The sequence below is a fragment of the Notothenia rossii genome (genome assembly GCF_949606895.1).
Source record: "Notothenia rossii genome assembly, chromosome: 3".
NCBI classification, from domain to species: Eukaryota; Metazoa; Chordata; class Actinopteri; order Perciformes; family Nototheniidae; genus Notothenia; species Notothenia rossii.
This window is the reverse complement of record NC_136901.1, coordinates 80,199,912-80,223,280: the sequence shown is the minus strand read 5'-3', so window position 1 is coordinate 80,223,280 and position 23,369 is coordinate 80,199,912. Positions and strand designations below refer to the sequence as shown.

The 23,369-nt window shown below is 39.0% G+C and overlaps 3 protein-coding genes across 18 annotated transcripts in view; 1 reads left to right on the top strand and 2 right to left on the bottom strand.

The window, feature by feature from the left end:
- map7d3 (MAP7 domain containing 3) overlaps nucleotides 1-3,831 on the bottom strand; it is a 30,176-nt gene extending 26,345 nt beyond the window's left edge. For all 15 annotated transcript variants that reach the window (XM_079671462.1, XM_079671469.1, XM_079671475.1 and 12 more), the window contains exon 1: nucleotides 3,681-3,831. In XM_079671462.1, the coding sequence (XP_079527588.1) occupies nucleotides 3,681-3,726 (46 nt within the window). In that variant the 5' untranslated portion in view covers nucleotides 3,727-3,831. The remainder of the gene's footprint in view (nucleotides 1-3,680) is intronic.
- Nucleotides 3,832-5,493: 1,662 nt separating this feature from the next.
- On the bottom strand, nucleotides 5,494-9,222 carry LOC307033060 (uncharacterized protein; the record flags this gene model as incomplete). The annotated part of the gene is made up of 9 exons (XM_079671332.1): nucleotides 5,494-5,762; nucleotides 5,984-6,023; nucleotides 6,806-6,947; nucleotides 7,030-7,177; nucleotides 7,279-7,389; nucleotides 7,639-7,754; nucleotides 7,844-8,022; nucleotides 8,156-8,269; nucleotides 9,052-9,222. The coding sequence occupies 9 exons, from the start codon at nucleotides 9,220-9,222 to the stop codon at nucleotides 5,494-5,496; spliced, it is 1,290 nt and encodes a 429-aa protein (XP_079527458.1).
- Nucleotides 9,223-10,456: 1,234 nt separating this feature from the next.
- adgrg4a (adhesion G protein-coupled receptor G4a) lies at nucleotides 10,457-23,306 on the top strand. 2 transcript variants are annotated; one of them, XM_079668924.1, is made up of 28 exons: nucleotides 10,457-10,584; nucleotides 10,688-10,793; nucleotides 10,993-11,610; nucleotides 11,858-11,955; nucleotides 12,056-12,114; nucleotides 12,849-12,903; nucleotides 13,151-13,188; nucleotides 13,318-13,466; nucleotides 13,993-14,037; nucleotides 14,672-14,760; nucleotides 14,849-14,919; nucleotides 15,042-15,063; nucleotides 15,182-15,204; nucleotides 15,290-15,432; nucleotides 15,507-15,636; nucleotides 16,385-16,491; nucleotides 17,184-17,403; nucleotides 17,529-17,694; nucleotides 17,926-18,078; nucleotides 19,318-19,455; nucleotides 19,536-19,581; nucleotides 19,850-19,953; nucleotides 20,249-20,370; nucleotides 20,653-20,921; nucleotides 21,418-21,523; nucleotides 21,657-21,937; nucleotides 22,238-22,339; nucleotides 22,447-23,306. In XM_079668924.1, exons 2-28 carry the CDS (start codon nucleotides 10,727-10,729, stop codon nucleotides 22,587-22,589), a joined length of 3,564 nt encoding a protein of 1,187 aa, XP_079525050.1. In that variant the 5' UTR covers nucleotides 10,457-10,584; nucleotides 10,688-10,726; the 3' UTR covers nucleotides 22,590-23,306. The 2 variants fall into 2 exon arrangements, with proteins under 2 accessions (XP_079525050.1, XP_079525051.1); XM_079668925.1 differs by having other exon boundaries at nucleotides 10,494-10,584; nucleotides 10,691-10,793.
- The last annotated feature ends 63 nt before the right edge of the window (nucleotides 23,307-23,369 follow it).

Genomic DNA, 23,369 nt, shown 5'->3' with positions numbered 1-23,369 from the left:
TAAGCATGTGCCTTTTCTAACTCAATAATGTGGTAATAAAAAATATATATATATTTCAATGACTTATTAAATTATGATTCTGTTTGTTAGTATGCAGCAGATTGAATATGTATATTTCTTTAGCTATATTGACACTTATTACAACATCATCCAGCAGTTTTAGGTAGTAGGAGACTATGAGATTCTCTAAACCACTGGATGTTGAGTGCCACATACAGGCCTATACCTATTGACTGATGTGGTTCAACCTTCAGGCTGCCGAGTTATGATGGCGGCAGTAAAGGCCACCAGGGAGTGGGGGGGCATGACCCGGCTCTGCAGGCCTGAAAAAAACACTTAACAGGAAACAGGGCTCCCTACAATACTGGGTAACACTTATGTCCGAATGCTAAAACTGATCAAATGCTAGTTCTCTAAATAACAAGAATCATTTGGACATATTTTGTCAGGAGACAATGTTGGTAATGTTGATAAGTAAGAGTGGGATGGCCGTCTTCTGTCCCTCTTCTGCAGCCTTTAATGAGCCCGCCTGCTCAGGACAATTAAGTAGCTTCTGCACAGGAAGTGCTTAAAGCAAGGGCAGACAGACATTTGCCACAAAGTACTCAAAGTACATTTTTCAACTCCAACCAAACACTATAACAGCTTAACTCAATAACCAAAACTAAAGTTCCTTTTACCTTGTTAATGTTGTCCTAAATCTCAGTGAACCCTGCAAGTTCTATCACTTGGCTTCTTGGCCATCTATGGCATAGAGAGCTTCCCATGGCTGGCTGGAGATTTCAGGTCCTGAGATAACACTGCTGATGTACGCTCACACGTGCACTAACATGCACGGCACACCAGATCTTCTATGGGATTACAGAGGACGTGTTCATGCAAAGGTAAGCCATGGCTATTTGCAGGACTGGCAGGATAATGATGACACATCCCAGTTTCCTGAGGAGTCTCCTCTTCCAGTTGGACCACATTCCCTTGTGGAGACGGTCATCAAGTGGATGGGATCGTACAAATCAATTATTAATACAGTTGTTGCTCGACTTTTTTCAAAACGAATTATTTATCATAAGTCATCGGGCGCTTAGGTCCAGAACCTTCAGTGCATTTCTTTTTAGTTTTATGTAGGTTCTTATTAAGCAAAGGTGGTCTTCTCTTCTCCATTAAAACATCATCACACTACAGATATATCCCAAAAAGTATTTTGGAAGTACTAGGTACTTACCAGGAAACAGACCGTAAATAAACTTTAAGACTCTTTTACACCTGTAATTATTTAACAAATTAGAACCAAGAGGGACAAACCAAACACCCTACATACTGTAACATGATACAGAATTTAATCAAACTTTCACAACACGCCTTGATTACAGTTGTGGTTAGGGCTGCACGATATTGGAAAAAAGTGACACTGCGATCTTTTTTCCCCCTGCGATATATATTGCGATATGAAAACATACAGGAATTGAATCACCGGGTCCGTTTGCTTTGGAGATTTGATTGTGATTGGTGGTTTGCTGTGCATGCAGAGCCTTCATGTCACTCACTCAAGTACCTCTGACATGAGAGCTGCGCAAGTTTTCCTTTTGTAGCAAGCAGCAAAATAATTGTAACATGACGTGTTTTAGTTAATTTTTTTTTTTTAATCGTCACGTCCTGCGATGTGAATTGCAGGACGCATGCGCATATCGCGATTATCGTCACTCATGACACGATATATCGTGCAGCCCTAGTTGTGGTCTTTGTTTACAATGTACCAGCATCAAAAGAGAATACAACTAGTGGAACATTTGGAACTGATTGCAAAAGGGAATTGACCACAAACAAAAAATCCTCAGGAAAGGTAGGCCGGGATGTTGACTGATGTTGACTGATGTTGACTGATGTTGACTGCCCTTTAGTTATAGCCTATACAAATTGAGATGTTTTGCTATTCAAATCTTTGGTGTGTCTGTGTGCACACATACTGTAACACATCCTGTCAGTCAATTTAAAATGTTGAAATGAAATAGAGAGGGAGCATCTGTACTAGAACAGCAGAGCTAAACGGATAGATCCAAGAAACCAAACAATGAAAATGAGGCTGATCCATTTCCTCCTTTGGTTAAATCCGACCAGTTCAGAAATACTTCTCATGCTTTTAATTCTGCAGCAGCAATTGCTGAGCCAGGATCAGGACAGCCTTGCCTGCTGTGTGAATTGCAGCAGTGTGATCTGCTTCTATAATAGCAGGGTACATTTGAACCTTGCTCACATTCTTGTGGAAATACACATAAGATTCTTGGCCTTATTTGATCATTGTCAGTCCTCTGCTGACTGAAGGCCGAGCAAGAGGACATCCTTTTATTCCTCACAGTGCGAGAATTCCTACATTTCACATCACTCTTAAAGTGGTGGATATTTTCATAAAACCACAGAACTGGGTGGGCGTAAATTCCAAATTGAAAGAACTGAATGGAAAGTGAAGGGAAACAGGAAGAATATGTACTAAATACGATCCAGCCAGGAGTAAAACATGCCTACACCCACACTGGGTATGCAGAGAACTCCCTTTTGCACTAAAACACAAACAAAAAAAACGGTGAAACCAACTGCAGCTCGAGTCATAACAAACTGTGCATTCATGCCCACAGATACAGACACAGTAAACATGTCTGCGTCTGGAAGGGGCCAGCTGAGGCATGGATGAGAAGCATTGATAGACTTTGCTGCAGGCCAATAAAGTACTATTTACAAAAAAAGCAACGTGCCTTCTGCTTAACAGAGCTCTTATACGGTTGCTGGTCCAACCAAAACTCCTTCATTAAAGCAGCGATGCAGCCTTATTCTCTTATCAGAGATGCGTGTCGGACGCAGTGTTGAGCTTTATTTCAAATTCAGGTCAGACATTGTTATAGTTTCCCTCCCTGGAGAGTGGTGGGGGTTATGCCATATGTCAACAAATAAGCATAACTGTCCAATGGATATAGAGGAGAAAATACAGTTTTGTGTAAGACAAGAGGAGTTCTGAGCAAGAAGATACAACATGGCTATATAAAGTGTCTCCTGAAGGCATCTTTTCCCATCGCTGTCAACTTTAACGTGCACAGAAACGAGCTTCCTGAACTCTTCCTGATAGGGTTAGCAGATGATCACTTTTGACAATAATCCCCAAGTGATGCGCAGCGTTATCTAACCTGCTGGAGAATGGCAGTTACAACGTAGTTAGCTTCGTTTACTAAGCATTACAAGTTTGTCCATCTTGTCTAAAATATCCACAAAGCTGCACTTTGTCAGAAAACGAGATTAAAATGCGGTAAAACAAAGCTAAAGCACAGCTAGTTGAGCTAGGCGCCAGACAAGTCGTGATATGTCAACCGGCTTTCAAACCAGGCTACTAAAATAACCTCACAACTTTAGCTAACGTTAGATTCAAGTTACGTCTCTAAGCCCAGGAGCTTTTTACCACATATCCACTAACATAGATTATCCACATTAACTTATTTAGAAGAAGTTGCATATTTCTCCGCATCCATTGTCAGCAGATACCGGACAGCGAGCTAACGTTACTAGCCTGGTTTCCTTACAACTCGTTCAAATACCCCGGTTAGCGGCGGCAGCGGCACACAAACATGACAAAGTTTTGACTACATTGTAAGACACAAGTGGGTTAAAATAACCACTACTGCCAAGATGTTTCTTACCCATTTGGGCTCGCAAGCCTTTGAGAGTCGTAGTACCCTCCGCCATTTCTATGAAGTTTTCCTTCTCTGTTTTTTTCTAAAGCAGGGGCGCGTAACACATCGCAGCCGGTAGGAGAGCACGGGGACGTGGACACCAGAGACAGGAAGAGAGAGGGCTCACTCTGACCGGTTCACGGAAACCAACAAACTAACAGGAACTAAGCCTTCAAAATGCTGCCCCTGGCTCTTATTGGATGTATTATTTATGTTGTTTGTCTTATTGTGAATTAATGTCATTTTATTGTCTTTTTTAGATAACTTGAAGATATCCTCACCGAGCTTTTGTATGTTCTAAATATATTCAATACGAAAAAAAAGGAAAAAACTGCTGCCCTGTGAATGTAAAGTGTTTGCTTTTGTAAAAGTACATAGGCTACATGTTAACATACTTATGGGCAGGGCAAAATACTTGATATCTATATTAATTCAATATTAATGTGTGTGTGTGTGTGTGTGTGTGTGTGTGTGTGTGTGTGTGTGTGTGTGTGTGTGTGTGTGTGTGTGTGTGTGTGTGTGTGTGTGTGTGTGTGTGTATCTCTCTTTATTCACCTCATAAGTGCATAATATTTTTCTGTGTATCTTTATTCAGCTTTGTTGTCCTTATTTATACTGAGGGTTTATGTCTATTTCTGATTATAATAATAACATGTATGATTATATTAATAATATTAATAGAGTGTTTTATAGTCAAATTCCCCAAACATACTTGGCTAATAAAGCCGCACATAATCTAAACGTCGTGCAAGCTGCAAGATAGGCCAGTATTTGTGGATCGTAGTGGTTCATCTTATGAATAAACGAGCTAAGAATTTGCTAGTAAAATGCTAGGCTATTATAAGCTAAAACACCCAACAGCGCCCCATGTCGGCAGATGGCAGTTGTTGAACGCTAATGTAGAGTTTAGTCTATGGTTTATTCACAAGCAACTGTGTAAACCAGCATTGAAGTGTTGGAGCCAATTAACGGCTTGATTAATAACACAGTCATGATACTTCCATGACATAAACAGGTTACATTAGAAAAATGAAAACACTTTAGGGATATACAATATTGGTCATTTAACCTAATTATATGACATCTTTTTTAGAGAAGAAGAAATATAAGTATTAAGCAGCACAGTAAACCTGAGAATTATGTAATGAGTTGCTTTTTAGGAAAATATCGATGTGAAGATAAAGTTAAACCTTACCAGATTGAGGATGACGAAGATGCTGCAAAGCAAGCGTTCAAGGAAAAATGATCAGTTGGTAAAGTTGTCTCAATGAGAGAATAACACATTTTCTCAGGTCTCTATGTTCTTTCTCTTTCCATGAACACTGTATCCTCTGTCCTGGCCCGTCTCACATGCCTTAGCCAGAGGCCCTCTCATCTATTTTACATGGTAAACAGGAAGTAACACTGCACGTAGGGTTTGATTACAATGACCTGGATATTGTGTTATTCAACACCATAAGCAGCACACATTATGACTTCTTCTCATTGAACTTAAAGTATCATGTGACATGTATTAGAAACAATGCATTTATGGAGGTAAAGCCAATACACAAACAAATAAAGCACAACAATGGACAATTAACTGAAATAAATATGTCAGTTCTTGTCACAGATTTGCTTTTTCATTACAAGTATCCCACTAAAAGTCAATTGATTGCAATAAAGATAATATGTTTGTGTCCCAGGAATAAAACTCAGACTCATCAGGTCATGCATCTGGTAACAGTGTGAAAAGTGGGTCAGAAATACTGTTGAAGTCATGGTAATGGATCCCTGGGGTCTAAGTGTTCACCACAGCTCTGTGTATCCTAGCAACAACTTCAGGATTAGGCAGGAGCGCAGCAGCCTGGGCCAGGTGGGGCAGCAGGGTGTAGGTGGAGGTGCGCAGGTACTGAAAGAGATCCTGGAAGCTTTGAATATGAGCGTTGACCTGAGGTGGGACACCCAAAGACCGTCCCAGTTTCCTCAACACGTTCCTGTTGTCAGCTGAGTCAAGCAGCAGAGACAAGTCCTGGACCGAGTCATAGCCCAACTTCTCAATACTCTGACCTGGACAGAGTCAAAACAGAAACACCAACGTCAACTTCAGATCCAAATATTTGTATTGAGTTTCAACAATGCACAACCAGGTTTGTAGAAAATCCAACGTTGAATTCAGTGAAAACAGCTGAATACATCAACCCACTACAACACATTTATTTATTTATAGATTTATGTATCTTTGAAACTTAAGAACAACAAGCTAACTCTAAAGAAGAAAATCAACCTACCTTGAGCCACTTCCCATATGGTGAGAAGCTTTTGCTCCATCTGTTATTGACATAAAAGATGACATTGTTATTTTTACAGCAGAAAAAATATTACTTTACTCCTAGGTTGGCATTGGCCCTGCAATGTTTAGTGCTGAATTAAAACATTAGAGGGCTTGTTGAGCTATTTTAAACCCCTGAAACCAAGTGTTGTGTTAGCTCATGCAGGACACGATCATATGCCCCAGTTGTAGTCTGTTCTATTCATTGTTTTTGAGCAGTAACTGTCTCACAACAAGGCCATTTCAATATAACTTCCTCCTCACTGATCCCTGCAATATATGCTTCAACACACCTGACACCAAACATGACTAAAGGTTTGAATGGTATTAAATGTCATGCTTTGGGCATTCTCTTGTACCCAGGCGTGTGTTCTGCATTGCACTCATAATCGTACTTGTTAGCACAGGCCTGAGACACAGTGCTTGATCAGTAGCTTAGAGTCAGCCTGTCATTCATTATAGTCTGTTTAATCTGTGTCTTACTCTTAACTGTTTAAGTATCACAGAATTAATTTCCCCGTGTATTTTTTGTTTATCACAAATGAAATTCCATTCATCCCATTTGGGGGTAATGGTGGAAATCTCAATAGGATATTTCATGTTGATTTGTGTGAAGAAAAATTGACAACATGGACTTAAACCATGTATGAACAAACAATCAATCTAAATTCTAAGTGCTTCATTTTATTTAAAGTATTTAAAAGCAATTTAATAATCTATTGCTGATCTTGGCCATGACTCACCATGACTCCTAAAAATATGTTAAGTTAAACCACTTTACCTCCTGTATGGTACAGTGTTTTTGCTTCTCCTCCCGTTTGATGTTCTCCTCGTTCTGACTGCAGGGCTTGATGTTGGTGGTGACATTTATCACAATAGAAGTAGGATGCACCTCATGCTCATGTGTCAGAGAGTTCAGTCCTCTAGGTAGAGAGGAAATTAAATGTAAATATATAACATAGAGACTGATCGAGGGTCAGTGAAGTATTGTATGTTTACAATTACATTAGGGGATCTTGAGCTGGAACAAGTGTCTGTGTAGGTCCCTCTGGTTGTTTGGCTGCTCTCCCGGTGGGGCTGTACAAAGGAGCGTACTGCAGCTCATCTGCGGACAAAAGCTCTTCAGGGCCAGCACAGTACTCAGGAACCTGCTCTGAATATTGCAACAAGTATATATGATCTAAATTAGTAATGCAGACAAGAGACAGTTGGGGAGAAATGGCAGAAGTGTCAAATATCATGCGTCCAACATACTGAATCTCTCTGCAGTCAGAAGGGCGGCCCAAAGCAGCAGAGCAATGAGGAAAATGGATGAAGCTGTTGCTGAACCAATCAGGACCATTGAGAATGATTCTTCTTTGACTGCTATAATTAGAAAATCAGTTAAAAGAGTGTAAACTTAAACACTGGTTGTGAAAATCCACAGTGTTACTTACTATTTTCTTTAGGTTCTTTGAGATGTCCTCGTGGTGAAGTGACAGCACTCTCTGTCAGAGAACAAGACTTACAAGTTTTCCTTGATAACATCTTAGGAAAATCACCAGTCAATAAAACCATTTATACAATGTAATTAAAATGGTCATCCAGTCTACATGGTTTATCCGTGGTTCTTACCTGCTTTAGAGCCCTGTGCTGTCCAAAGCAAACACTCTTTATGAACTGTGTCGTGATTAAAACAAAGCACACAGGGCAGCTCCACCTCCCCAGTCATGCTCCTGAGTTCATAATACCTGTACACACAACCACATTCATGCCCTTAACTCAAAAACAAATGCTGTATTTATCAAGTGACTGATTCTGCACAGTAGGTGTCACTCACCCTGGACGGCATTGACCACACTGGGCATTACTGGTGGATGAGCATGCTGTCTTCTGGAGGCGGTTCAGCAGATTGCACCGGGTACATCGCATGCAGGGAGCAACACCTGTATCTGCACTGAACTTCCCTTCGTCACACAGAATACAGACACCTTCTCCACCATCTCCAAAACCACAGTCCTGAGAATGATGCACGATACAGAGTTGGAAACAAGAAGCAAGGCAAGGCAAGGCAATGTTTTATTTTATTTTATATAGAAGCAAGAGAAGTAAAAAAACATGTGCAGCCACTGTAAAGTGTTATGTTTGTTACCCCTGAGAGCTGTTCTCCAGGCCCACATACAGGGCACGCAACACATGTGCCATTAGTGTGTATAAACTCTGTCTGGTCGCAGCTGGGCTCGGATCGTACAAGCATGAAGCAAACCTGAGGAACACACATTGAAAATAAAGGGTAGGGGAAGAATTCATTAGAATCATTATAACGTTGCAGTAGTAATACCATTCTATTAAAGTCCTGTAATCAAAGTATTGCTTAAGATAAAGTATGGACAAATTAACAGCAAGTAAAATGACTTATTTTTTGTTTTTATCATATATTTGATAAATAATTGGCTTCTGATAACCTTCTTTTCCTGTGTCATTGCACTAAGGATGAACATTTGATCAATTTGTGTCAAATGTGTCTTTATAAATGTTTCTTTAGCTTGAAAGAAGGAATAGCCCAGGTTGATGAACTACATTAAAGTGAGATGACACAATAGATATCACTTGAGACAAGTTTATATGCATTCAACACATACACATATCTTATGGTAGATTGATTCACTATTCATTAAACAACAAGAAGACAAAATGAGCTGATTAGTGCAATGACAAATGCATCATGTAGCAAAAACGTTTTAGAAAGTTGTTAAAGGAAAATGTTTTAAGGTCAGACTTACCATCAGCAGAGCAGTATGGAGACAAGCCTCGATTATCAAACTGTCCATGGTCCTTTTCTGAGGAGAATCTTCTCTTTCCTCCTACACTGAAACTGCAGCCTTTAAAAAGTATGTATTCACTTGTGAACAAACATTACACATGCAAAGACACAAGAAAAACCTACAGAGAAAATCTATTTTACTGGTAGACTTTATTCAATAAGCAGTGCATCTCTCATGGACTAATCAGTCATTTGCAGCTTCCATCCTTGGCACTTTGGTTTGCCTGAACTTTCTCCACATTCAGAGGTAGAGTGGTGGGAAACATCTTTAGGAATGCCCCTAATTCTGCATCACTGATGACGCAGTAGAGGTTCCCAAACTGTCTACCAACCAATGAGTACGAGGCGTTCAGGTCCCCCACCTGGACGCCTGACGTCACACCTGGTCTTCTCATATTCCCTCTGGGGAACCCTGCTTGTTTTGGCTGTAGCTTCTCAGACCAGCAGAACGGGAGGGAATCAAAATGCATGAATGAGACCCTTGTTAACAAATGTGTTCCAAACAAAGATGCTTTGTGTGTACGTAAGTGTGTGTGAGTGTGTTTGCAAGCTGGAATAAAATCTGTAATATGTATCCAATACTGTTTTGTTCTCTTAGGCTCCAATCTGGAATGGCACGCTAATTGTGACATTGTTGGGACTTAGAAACGAGTTATAAAAAATGAGACAGACAATAATTCAGTTGCAATATACTTTTTTGACCACTTTGTGGTAGTATGGAGCCATACAACTGACAAAAAAACATGTCCTTACTTGTTTCCATTTCACCACACTGACAGGAGAATATGGGTGTAAAAAATGAAACTGTTATTGATGTAGCCTACATTGTTTGTTTGAATTGGTTAGGCTCAAATGATAAGATAAGTAAAGCCGTATGGACTGACTTTACTTTCAGGTGTGTACAGTTGAGAAAAAAGACAGAAATGGCCTTCATGCGTCACAAAGAAAAGCCAATTAGATTTGTTTGAACAGTTATTACTTGAGTATACTGTAAAGAACTGTAAAGCACAACATTTGAGTATTTCTGTTTGCAGACCTGACATATATAAAAAGCACACACACACACACACACACACACACACACACACACACACACACACACACACACACACACACACACACACACACGCACACGCACACGCACACGCACACGCACACGCACATGCGCACATGCACATGCACACGCACGCACACACACACACACACACACACACACACACACACACACACACACACACACACACACACACACACACACAAACCCATTAAAACCAATTCTCAGAGGCATCCATGTGGAATAAAAAAAAAGGAAGCGTGTTATGTAATGACACAAGCCATGTGGTCTGTGTCATCGAAATCTTCACAAACACGGGTGTGTGTCATGTATCAACATCCTGCAGTATTTATTTTCATTTTACAGTAAGCCTTGATAAGAGATGTATTTTACCAATACAACCCTCACTGGAACTCTGACTCAACAAAACAGTTGCAAACAAATGACATACATGTGTCAATGGGAGGATTTAGAGCTTCCCTTTTCCAAGATTTCATGATGTTGTAATTGCAACTTTATCATACATGTTAGTTATGTTTATTGCCGGTGATTAATGAGTAACTCAGGGAACTACAGGGAGAGGGCGTGGAGGTCTTCTTATAGAGAAATGAAGTGACGTTTGCCAGCAGACTCATGGCTCAGACGCTTCTCGTGAGTGGATATTGATTTTTTCTGAACTTCAGATATCAAGGATATGATTGTGGTAAGTCTATTTATTCAACAACATAAAGCTATGTTCAATATAATTGTGTTATTTCAAGGTGAATGCAACTTTAAAAACTGTTTATCATATTGTTAACTTTCAGCAGATGACCACTTGACTGACATTGAAAGCGTTTGCTGTCATGAACTCCTTCAGGAGCGTGTCATCTATAACTCTAATCTGTCTGTGTTGGCAGATCCTAGGTTCAAGTAAGATTTCACAGAAATAAATGAGCACTTGACAACAAATATGTACAAAGACTAATAGCTGTAAATACAAAAAGTGTCTATAATACTAGCAATCGATAATAATTGATTGTTTTGATGGCATATATTGTGCCTGTCAGTCATTTCTTTTGAGTGTAATCCAATACATCGTTTTTATATTTCTTCTTTTCAACTGTTTCAGCTGCCTCTGTCAGTACAAGCCTGTGGGGCAAGAAGCTGGTATTCCTGTTTCCTAGGTGTACCTGGCAGCTTCAGCCAGATGTTGTGCTACCAGCCCTTAAGGAGCTGACTGTGTGCACGCTTTTACGCCGCACCATTGATTCAGAATGGACAGGTTTTGACTACAGAGCACCAGGAGGAGGACGCATGAGACTTGGGGGCACAAGTAAAAAACTGTCAGTTTGGCTGTTTGAAGAAGAACACAGCTTGAAATGGGGATTGAAACTGAATGAATGGTACTCTGTCTGCGTCACCTGGTGTGACCACGCTCGAAGGCTGCAGATCTACATAAATGGAAGTAGTGAGTATGAGGTATCTTTGAAACCCCTCCGAAACCAACAGCTGGCCCCAAACGGCACTCTGACTCTGGGGATGTCTCATATAATCATGAGCGGGGAAGTGAAGCCGGAGACTGGGAAGGATCTGCTGGGTGAGATTGGTCGGTTCAGGATGTGGGCCAGAGAGTGGAGCGCTGAGGAGCTGGGGGGACGGAGCTGTGCAGATGGAGACCTGGTGAGGTGGGACCTGACGCAGTGGAAATCCAACTGCTTTCCTGAGCTTGACAACAACCTACAGTGTGGTAATTATATATATTATGGCATTTTCTTTTGCACTTCATGTTCATGTAGTTTGAGTTATATATTATATATATATCACATAATAACGCACTCTACAGTAGGTTGGAGTTGAATGAGGGGGCAGTTTAAGGTCAAAGAAAAGGCAAACAACACATTCCTGAGTCCAGCAGCAGCTCGCCATAAACCTGTTTATGAGTCAAACTAATACTGCATTACTTGAATCAGCTACTTTCTTTCCTTTTTCTTTAGCATGGTCACACTACAAAATCAAACTGTGGACATCCATGGTTCCCTCTACGGAGCCTGGGAATTGTTCAAAGTCACTGGAGGAAGTCACACAAAACTGGGTATGACGAATGTTTGGATATGTCAATGGGATTGGGCAAAAAATGACGTTGGACAAACAAGTCAGATAAATAATTAATCTTAGTTGTCATGTCTTATCAGTTGCAGAGCATTTTCCCTGACAACATCTCGGTGCAGGACATCCTTGTGTCATCCCCAAGGTAACACAACTTTTGTTTGCTAAACACTCCTGTCAGCTGGTAGGACCTTGAGGTACTTAGTTTGAATAGCAAAACAGCAACGTTCTTAATTAAAAGTAAAAGTCCTGCATTTGAAATATTTCCAAACTACTCGGTGTACTTATTATTTGTGAAATACTATATAAGTGCTGTAATATATTACGTTGTTGCATTGTTAACACTGATGCATTCATGTGGAATTCAGGATTTTTGAGGACAGGACAGTTGAGATGTCACCAATTTGAACTATTACTGTAAATATACTGTTGGACACGTTCATATATAACGTTCATTATGTTGTGTGAATCATGCTGTGTTGTATGTTATCTTTAAAGTAATCATTACCAAAGCATTTAAATCAAGTTTGTGGAATTGAGTGGTGTTAAAAGTATCAAGTAGCGTGAAATAGAAATACTCAAGTAAAATACAAGTAGTTCAAACTCAACTGCTGATTTAATGCAGGTTATGTAAATACTTCCCAGTTTGTGTGTGTGTGTGTGTGTGTGTGTGTGTGTGTGTGTGTGTGTGTGTGTGTGTGTGTGTGTGTGTGTGTGTGTGTGTGTGTGTGTGTGTGTGTGTGTGTGTGTGTGTGTGTGTGTGGGAACAACATATCTTGTGTGCATTGTTTATTGTATTCTAAATGTATACTGTGATCATGGTTGCAATCCTTCACAACATTCCTGTCTGTAATTTCCGTTATCCCCGTTTCCATACAGCCGTGCCTGCCGAGTGGTTAATAATTCTGCTGCTCGGTCTGCGCAACAGCCTCAGGTACAACACTATTACTATAATTTTCCTTGTAAAGAATTTGCAATATCCTTAAAGACCAGCTGATTAGGGAACGGATGAACGTTTTCTTTAATTGAGACGATAAATTACTGAATTCAATTTTCCAACTAAATGAATGATTTTGGATTTGGATCATACTACTGTAACATAATTCGTTAGTTAGTTTAAGTCACCATCTGAAAGTGTACAATTCTTTATTAAAGATTGATGATGTGATGTGTGTTTTCAGGAATTAAGAGCATTGTCAAACTCCACCTGTGACAAGTGGTAAGATAAATACAAGATAATAATAATAATAATAATAATAATAATGACAGAATATGAGGGATGCATGACTTAAGCTGCATAAAACAAGCAACATATCCTGTTATGTGATATATTGTGATAAATGCAAAGTTTCAGATGTGAAGTCAATGCCAGCGTGACTCCTGCTAATGAAGTTGAAGTGGTTCAGGCGAGCATTCTCTCGTTGTTGAACTCGACCTTCTCTTACGACTTCCTCAAACTGACAGCTTACCCTAGCAGCATCAGTATTCTGCCTATGGGTTAGTATAGACTGCACACTAAATGCACTTTATGTTATGTTTTAGTGGACTATTGCAACAGTCAAACATTAACACACATTTTATGACCTTTCTTATAGTCTTAAAAAAAGATGTATGTTCATTTCACATAAGGTTGACCTTTTCTATTCAAAGTACCTTTACGTAAATCATTTTATGATATTGGTTCAGTTCTTGTGTTTTATAGAAAGTAAGCAGACACTGGGTTTAACTGTAAATGTTCCCTTGATGTGCAAACATAAAAAACTGATAATTTAGAGTACAATGAAATCTTCTGCAATTGGTGAATAGTTAATTTAGTGATGCATACACACAACTGCAGTAAAACATTAGACCCACTCTACAGACATTCTTGTCTGTGTTTCTAAAAAAAAGTTTGTATTTGATTAGACCAAGTGAGACTATTAAAATGTACATATCAGTCATCATTGAACGAATTTTAAGGAATTAAAATTAAACAAAAATAAATAAATAAATCTTAATTTACAAATTATGTTTTCTCTTTCAGAGTTTCCTGCATTGCCAAATTCCAGCACTGAGGCACCCACATCAGGTGAGCATGCAAGAAAAACTGAGCTTTTAACAAACGAGGACTCTTTTAATTTTCAATATTTAGTTTTTCATTTTGCCCTATAACAGAAGAATATTTCTTGCTGAATGGCAGCAAAAAAAACAATGGGTAACAAAAACACAATAAGACTTCTGAAGACATTCAAATAGTTGCTAATGCACACAAAACAATACACAACAAAGTGATGAAAGCAAGAAAAAACAAGAGAATGGACAAGATGAAATGTGAAGGGAACAATGACTTAATTTATTGTTATGATAGAATTCAGTGTTAAAGTGATAATGTGATGTGATAAATGTTCTACTGGTTGCGTATATTATTTTCGGAAACCCAATCCCCAACACACATTTTTTTAAAGACTGGCATAAACCGTTTTTTACTTTTTATTTTAGTGTCACAATGACAAACTGGTGATGTGTAGGAAATATTATGGTGTGAAGGGAATACACTTAAGTGGACAGAAAACAGCTGTTGAGTCAAGGAACACCACGTTTTTGTTTTTTTGGGTGAAATTTTAGACAATGTGATACAGAAATATGATCGGTCAGAATTATGATTAAATACACATGTACTGTATAGATGCACTGTTGTGTTATCTGTTGTCTGTACACTCCAGCGGTTGCACTGGACACATTCTTCAGAGTGAATCTATCCTTGTCTATGACTGGCAGCCCGACAAAACCAAAGAAAGTTATTGAGAAATGGGTAAGAGACTCACACGACTGCAGGAAAAAGCTGTTTTTAAAACAAAAAAGGAAATATGTGCACACTAAATTATTGTCTTTTGGAAAAGTTAAAAGAACAGCTGGAGGTGAATGCCACCATAGAAGTACTGAATGTCATCATAAAGGAGAATGTAGGCAGGTGGGTCACATGATTTTCAAGTATTTTTGCAAAACTAAAGTAGCATCCTACAGTATGTTAAATATGTTTCACCTGATATTTAAGCTCTGGATGACTAATTGTTCGTCTGTAATATTTCATAGGAACATGGCAAATGGACTGATGGTGAGACAAGACAGATTAGATTAACATATAATGAGTTCTGTACATTTCAACCATATTTAATACGACTGCCATAACTGATTTTCACACTGTACCATCTCTCTACTCTCCTTTCTTTTAGATCTTTAACAGCCAGCCAAAACTGTAGGTTATTATAAAAGATTTATGTTGCAGAAAAATACCTGATCTGCTTGCTTTCTATGCCACTAATTGCGTGTTTCATCCACAGGTTTGACTGCACATTCAATGTCCAGGAATACAACATAAACCCTGTGGCAGAAATTATAGCTTGTATTCATGCTGCCTTGACAGCAAAGTATGTAAATAACTCCATTATTATTCAAACTACGGAAGTGGCTATCAAGCACATAGGTAAGCTGAATATCTGTACACAGTTAAAGATATTAATTCATTTATGGAAAATAACTTTATATAATATTTTTCAGTTCCAGCAAACTGTTTGGAAGAAAAGACTTCAACAATATACGGAGAATATATTTGGCCTGAATCATTTCCACAGGAGAATCAAAAAATGGGATGCAATAAGCCAAAATCAAAAAGAGCCTACAGGCTTTGGTAAGATATTCACTTCCGTTTATTCGGTGTATATAATATATGACCACAGACAATTAAATCATCAAGATTATAATCCAAACGCTTGCCAATAAGCAGCCAAAACACTAATCCTCATATCATCCCGCTGTCCAGTGTTTTATTGTCACTCATTATACAGCAGCAAATCACATAATGTAATTCATACAATAATAAAGCATAGTCATTTACAACTGTGAGAAAATGTTATAATGATGATTTATTCACACAAACCTGAATCGCCTGAGCCAACACTCCGATTGCAGGATTCTTTTTCTTTTTTAGATTGCTCTATTCGCTGGATCCTATTTATCTTAACCTGTTGCCATAGAGACAGCTCAGGGAGACAATTACAATGTCCTGTTTCCACTCGCTCCCCCACTCTGCACACACTGACCCCACACATGAAACACTGATGGAGCCCTGCCAGCCTGCAGCTCAGGCAAATAAAATCTATTTCCTATGGTTATTAGAGTAATGATCCATATCATCTCTACCAAATGTAATACAAATATCAGTCCAGGGACGACAGGGGCAATCCGTTTTATGGTCCTATTAGTGAAGCTGTTAATGCTTGTTAAGACTGAATCATTAGCAGTGGACAGGTGTTTTTTATTGCTTTTCATCAATCTTTATCTTTACTTGAGGTCCAATACAAACATTAATTTTGAAACCGACCGGAGAGAAAATGAATTGTCTCTGTCATTTATGTTCCCTCTGATTATCTCTTCAGTAAGTTAGACATTGAAACTGACACGACAAGCTGGGCTGATCCGGATATGAAAAATTGCAAGCAGCTTGTGACCATATCAGACCTCGACAATATCACTGTCACTACTGGTAAGTAGTCACACACTCAGTCTGAACTTTCATTACTTGTTCATTAAGATAATATAAACATGTTGCTGTCCTTGTTTGTTCCTTTTCCTTCCATCAAAACTAAATCACAAGGAGGAAAATGTGGCCTTAAACACACAAAAAGCATTAGTGGTCACCTATTGAAAAAAACAAAAAATCCACTTTTTAATGTCTTTTATATAAACATGTGTCCTCTCTGTGTAAAGAGATTCTGAACATTTCAGGAAAAAAATAATTGCTCACTTTTTGTCCTGATCCATTTATATAAAAACCTGGTCTGAAAATGAGCTGATCAGATTTTGGTCACTTTATGTCATAACGGTTTTTTGGCTTGTGTAACCATTAGCCAATAACCAACCAAGGTAACCCCCCCCCCCCCCCCCCCCCCCACACACCATGTCACCTGAATCTTCTCCTAGAGCACCATTGTGTTCTTTTTTAAACAATTATCTCTCAGAGGGGAGTGACTCCTTATTTTCATCTAAAGTAACAGACAGAGAATCAGCACTTTTGAAACAGGGCTGAAACAGAGGGGATTATGGGATGCTGCAATGATCTGTTTGGTGTTTCAAGCCAAAAACTTCAGAGACTTGTTTTGTATATATCTGAGACCTATAATATATTGATGAAAAACAGTATAATAGGGGACCTTTAATGACATCTTTGATTTCTAGGTAACGCAGCTGGGGTTGTGGACATGATTCAGGACCTTATAGATGTTCAGTTGGATAACAGTGAAAGTGAGCTCTCTTCCTCTGAGCTGGATACTGTGGTGGATAAGCTCCGTGAGGTGGTTCACATCAGCGGCACCACACCTGCTGTTGGTGCAAACATCGTCAATATTGTAGCAAATATTCTGCTCTCGAAAACTGACCTCACTCCTGTGGCTGGCATGTAAGTGGATAGGGTCTGTTGCATCTCTGTGAATGTGATCAGCAGACATGTATATTCCTTTTAAATCCTATACTTTAAAATGTTGATGTTTTATTGTTACTCTCATTTTAATTTGTCTTTCGTAGTGTCCTTAATCTGACAGATACAATGGCGAACAATATGGACTTCCCAGATGAATCAGTCAGTATAACAGCCCCCTCGATGGCCCTGTCCCTCATCAATGTAAATCGTAATAAATTCAGTGGCCTCACCTTTGGTGTCTCCTCAGTTTCCCCAACCCTGAATCCAGAGGTGAGACGCTACACATGTTATATGCAATACGTTTATAAACTGTACTAGTCAGAAAAACAAGCAAAAAAATTGCCATTTTTCAGTTTGTCTTTGAACTCCAAAAGTAACTCAACCTAACATTTCCTGTTTCGTTAATGCCCTGAAAGAGTCACATATAGCTTTTAAGGAAATGACAAGAACTGGTTGTATTAGACACTTTTTTTAGACTCCAATTTGATCTGCTTTTCCCAGGTTTTTGTCAACCAAAACTTTGAGAGTGAACCGCTCCCTGCCACAAATGCAACCATCTCTCTGCCCTCTGAACTCTACAACTATTTCCCTCCTGGAGAAAGAAATACGACTCGTATTCAGTTTCAATTCTATGCATCAAACGAGCTCTTTCAGGTACTTTCTGTTGTTTGTATTTGTCATCTTGTTTTGTTATTGTTGCTTTTTTCTCCCATTTAGATTTCCAGTATGCAATACCTTATGCAGACCAAATCATTCTTACAGTTGTGACAAAATAAGCCCAGCTGCAGTCTTGCAGAGAGTCAAATAAGAAGATTGACACTAAACCTATTTCTGTGCAATAAATATAAAGTTAAAGCCAGGATTTAAATAGCTTAGCTACTAACCTGAGTCCAAAGCTAAAGAAACGCCTATACGCATCTCACTATTAAAACGTTTTCAAACTGTCAAATATTGGTTATCTTGTGAGAAAGAATGAAGATATGTTTATTTTTAGGGGTGTAGAGGACTCTACATAGATACTTACTAGCTGTTTCCAGGCTTTGTGCTAAGCTAAGCTAACCAGCTGATTGCTATACTGTCAAAACAGTCTCACGGCATTTCGTGTTTTATAGTCACGAAATGAATCTATTGTTCGCCAACATGATTTTCGCATTTTTTTCATGTCACCCAGAACGATTTGAAAAGCATTGTAAATAATAACAAATTGGAAAGGAAAAGAGATACAAAAAATACAGATTTCAGTATTCTGACACAGAACGATTTTAGAAGCAATGTGTTTCTATTGGTTCGTGCCTGCACCAAATAACAACAAATTAGAGGGCTCTGAGCCCCATTTATTTTCCTCGCAGACGGCAAAAAAACTCCGACATTATACAATTTCAAATAAAAGGGTTAGGCTTAGGCTACGATATTGAGGAAGAAAAATGTTTTTATGAACCACACAGCTTCTGGTCTTCCAAGACCCGACCGGACAAAAAGACGTGGTGCAGGCACGAAATATAGGATACCAATAGAAATAAATTGCTTTTAAAATCGTTCTGTGTGACAAGAAAAAATGCAAAAAATCGTGTTGATGAACACGAATCAATAGATTAAATTAATTTCGTGACTATAACACGAAATGCCGTGAGACTGGGTTGTTCCTTAAGATTCATATTTACCACAGGGGAGTGGTATAATGTAACTCTCATTAAGAAACCATCACCAAAATATGTCAAACTCCAAGGAAACAATTACAAGATAAATGTGAGACTTTAAACTAATTACATTTTCCCCAATGTTTAGAGATGAAGAAGCAATTATTGGACAAATCTGCTCTCTCCTACTGTAGCATATTTTATTGACCAATATCCTCCTTGCCTCTTATTGTGACCATTTTCTTTTTGTTAACAGGACCCATACACAAACAATGCAACTCAGAGCAGCTGGCAATTGAATTCCTTTATAGTATCTGCCAGTATCAATAACAGCATGGTCAGAAACCTCACGGATCGAGTGGTGGTGACCCTCAGCCATCAAACAGCCATAAAGGTTAATGGATACATTCACCAGCAAGAACAAGGGTTTTGTAATTCAGTCTTATATTATCATTATTACGTTTTTTCTTACAGCCAGGGGACAAGGTGCAGTGTATGTTTTGGGATTTCCAGAAGAATGGTGAGTTAATCATCATTTATTATGTGTTTCAGCTGGATTTAGACGATTTACAGCAATTGACATGTTTTTTTTTGGAACCAGTAACATAAATAAATAAAGACCCCTAAACACAGGAAGCATTGTGTGTGTGTGTGTGTGTGTGTGTGTGTGTGCGTGCGTGCGTGCGTGCGTGCATGCGTGCGTGTGTGTGTGTGTGTGTGTGTGTGTGCGTGTGTGTGTGTGTGTGTGTGTGTGTGTGTCTGTGTGTGTGTGTGTGTGTGTGAGACAGGTGGGCAGGGTGGTTGGAACAGCAGAGGATGTACAACCCACAGTATTTCTGATTATCAGACCAGCTGTCTCTGTGATCACCTCACACATTTCGCTGTGCTCTTGGTGAGTCATTGCCTTGCTTTTTTTTTTATAAATCCAACCAGGGAACAGAAACCCCCACAAGCAGCAACACACTGTGTGCAATCTGGCCAGTTGCTGCACTACTTTGTTTTCTGACAATTAAACAACAAGCTGTTACAATGTTGGGATTGTATTTGGAATCACAAAATCATTTTCAAATAATTATGATCAGATTAGTTTTAACAGCTTCCTTTAGTGTTTGTTTGGATAAGACCATTAGGGAACTTCAAACACAAGTTAACAACACATTTTGTTCTGTTTTCGTGGTGTGTTTCAGGATGTATCGAGAACGCCCATAGGTGAAGCTGACAGTCAGATTCTGACAGTGATCTCATATCTTGGTTGTGGTATATCTGCCATATTTCTCGGAATCACTCTTCTCACCTACCTTTCTTTTGAGTAAGTCACTCAGTCTGAGATATACTTTCACATTGTAAAAGATTTATATGGTAGAGAACATATTTAAGCGAAGATTTTGCAGTAGTACTCAACAACACTCATTACATAAATGAATGTTTAAGCATTACTGTTTTAATTTCATTTCAGGATTTGTTAATAAAACACTCTACATACTATAGTTGCCTATTTGCATTAGGATGAAATCCAGATACCTTTTACAAGATTTTAGACTTTTCATTTATCGTTTAGGCTGAGTTGTTCGCTGTGTGTTGAACACTTTAGGAAGCTCCGGAGAGACTACCCATCTAAGATACTCATCAACCTGTCGGCTGCCCTTCTGGGGTTGTGCATGCTCTTCCTTCTGAACTCCTGGCTCTCTTCCTTCTCAAACTATGGGCTGTGCATCGCCACTGCTGCAACGCTGCACTACTTCCTGCTGGCTTCTTTCACCTGGATGGGCCTGGAGGCCGTGCATATGTACTTCGCACTTGTCAAGGTCTTCAACATCTACGTTCCCTCCTACATCCTCAAGTTCTGTGCTGCAGGATGGGGTGAGACACAACTTTAAATAATGCTAACTTTAATAAAAAAAGTCCAGTCGGGTTGATTTGGGTTCAGGAGAGGATTTTGATTAATTTGGATCAAGAAGCTGGGGTTTGGCTGGGCAGCCCTTTGTTTAAGAGGATCGATACTTTTCAATCATTTCAAAGAGCCATATAATTTATTATATAGAAAATAGGATTGTCCTTGAGAGAAAAAGTTCCATTTATAACCCATTTAATATTTATTTGTTCGTTATACATCATTAAAAACGTCATCTTTCCACGTTGAATTATTTCTTCACATTCTAATAAATTACACATAACTGCATAATCAGTTGATCTGTGAGTTTGGCTAGCAATTAAAAAGACCCATTTTTCTGCATTTGAGAATGAATGTCACAATCGCAAACTGCAACAGACAGAAACTCAATATTGTATTCTGTTTTGTCACAGTGTTATGATATTTTCTTAACTCTAAATGAATTGTATTTTTGTGTTCTCATAGGTATTCCTCTGGTGATAGTCAGCCTGGTCCTGGCTATAGATAAAGATGCTTATGGCAACGCTGAGCCTATAGAAACTGCAGGGATGCTTAAGTCTACCGACCAATTGTAAGTACAAGCACTGGGCTGTATGGAAACACGTCATTTGAGTGTCTTATAACTTAAATGAAAAATGAATTGTTGATGTCATTTATCCTATCCCAGTGTTCTGACCCATTATCCAACCCTCTCCCTCCTGCAGCTGCTGGCTGCAGAATGACGTCTTCTTCTACGTGACGGTGGTGGCATTTGTCCTGCTGATCCTGTTGTGCAACGTCTCTGTGTTCGTCGTGGTTCTGATCCAGATCCGACACATGAGGACCAATAAACGGTCAACAAGCAGTCCCAACTCTCTGCAAGACATGAGGGCGGTGGCCAGTCTCACCGTCCTGCTGGGCCTGACGTGGTCAATGGGCTTTTTTTCATTTGGGCCAGGCAAAGTGGCCATGATGTACCTGTTCTCCATATTCAACACCTTGCAGGGTAAATATGAGCTGTAGCTGGTCATTAAGCAGTCATTAGTTACGGACGGGCCAGTCATCTTCAAATATTCATGTCCAGACTCTGTTATTTTGCATTTTTCTTTCAAAAGGTCAGACTTACTCGTTGCTTTAAAAAAAAGCATGTGTATCTCCTCGTTTTTTTTTTAAACACAACACACTTTGAGAATGCAAGATAATACATGAAAATTCAATTATGATATAAAACAAACTGCAAAGAAAAATGTCTAAATAATGCTGTTGTATTTCACAAATGTCTACTATATCTGCTCTTTTGTCCTAGGGTTCTTTGTCTTTTTGTTCCACTGTGTGATGAAGGAAAATGTGAGGAAACAGTGGAAAATCCACTTGTGCTGTGGACGTTTCAGACTCAGTGATTACTCAGGTACATATTGTTTATAGGAAGAACATATTGCAGTTTATTGGACAGATGGTTTGAAGTGTTCTGGAGGATGCATTGTTTTTTCTCTTTCTTGTCCCCTGTGTGTGCAGACTGGAGCCACTCTGTGACCATGGGCGGCAAAAAGAACCATCTTGTTAACTCTGATTCAGTCGCTTCTGACGAAACCTCCACCAACAGGAAGGTCTCTGACTCCTCCACAGGATCTGCACCAAACCACCACCAGAGGGCGTGAGCCAGCCTCTGTGTGTGCTAATGTGTACAGTGCAGCTTTACTTACCCTCCAAGGTCCATTCTGCAAACACTGATAGCAGAACATAGAGCAGCTGGTTGGCTGTTATTATAGGCAGGGGAACAGAAAATAAACCACAAGTTCAACGAGGTACAATGTGTCTGTGGACACTCCTGAATGCTTATCATAGCCAGGAAAATAATCATTATGCTGCGCTGACTGTCAGGTCAAAGGACAGTAAAGGTGTGCTATAAAAAATGCATCTTCAAAAGCCTTCAATCTACATCTCACATTTAAAGTTTATATTACTGCTTTCATCGTAGAGCTGAGTGGCTGATGCTTAAAAAGAACATTTTGTGTTTGTAAAACCTGAATAGTAAATTCATGAGTGATGTCTATGTGGCACAGAAGCAGTTTTAAATGTAATAGAAATGTTATATAAAGAGCGGCATCTGTAACCTAGAACTGTTGTCGAGTACAGTTTGTGAGAAATTGTAGTTAATTACTTGAATGCGCAATTTGTAAGACATAACACCATCGTACAGTGTGCTTCTTCTGACCTTTAAAATGATAGTATTCATGATGGTAAGGCTAAGGTATTTTTGAATGTCAATGCTATCAAAATATAGGTGTAAGCTTTCTGAGCATCTAAAAGTAAATTTCTTTCCTGTGTAATGATTTGACTGTTAAATAAAGTAACTGACTACAACTGACTGAGAACATAGTGTGGTAAAATGGTATGATTATCTTCTCCTATCTTTATTTACTGATATCCTGTATAAA

Bases quoted from the DNA above. Each gene is read 5' to 3' on its own strand.
- adgrg4a (XM_079668924.1), top strand. From the start codon at position 10,727: ATGAACTCCTTCAGGAGCGTGTCATCTATAACTCTAATCTGTCTGTGT. The intron at 13,189-13,317 runs GTAAGATAAATA...ATAAATGCAAAG, and splicing joins AACTCCACCTGTGACAAGTG to TTTCAGATGTGAAGTCAATG. The intron at 21,524-21,656 runs GTAAGTACAAGC...TCCCTCCTGCAG, and splicing joins CTTAAGTCTACCGACCAATT to CTGCTGGCTGCAGAATGACG.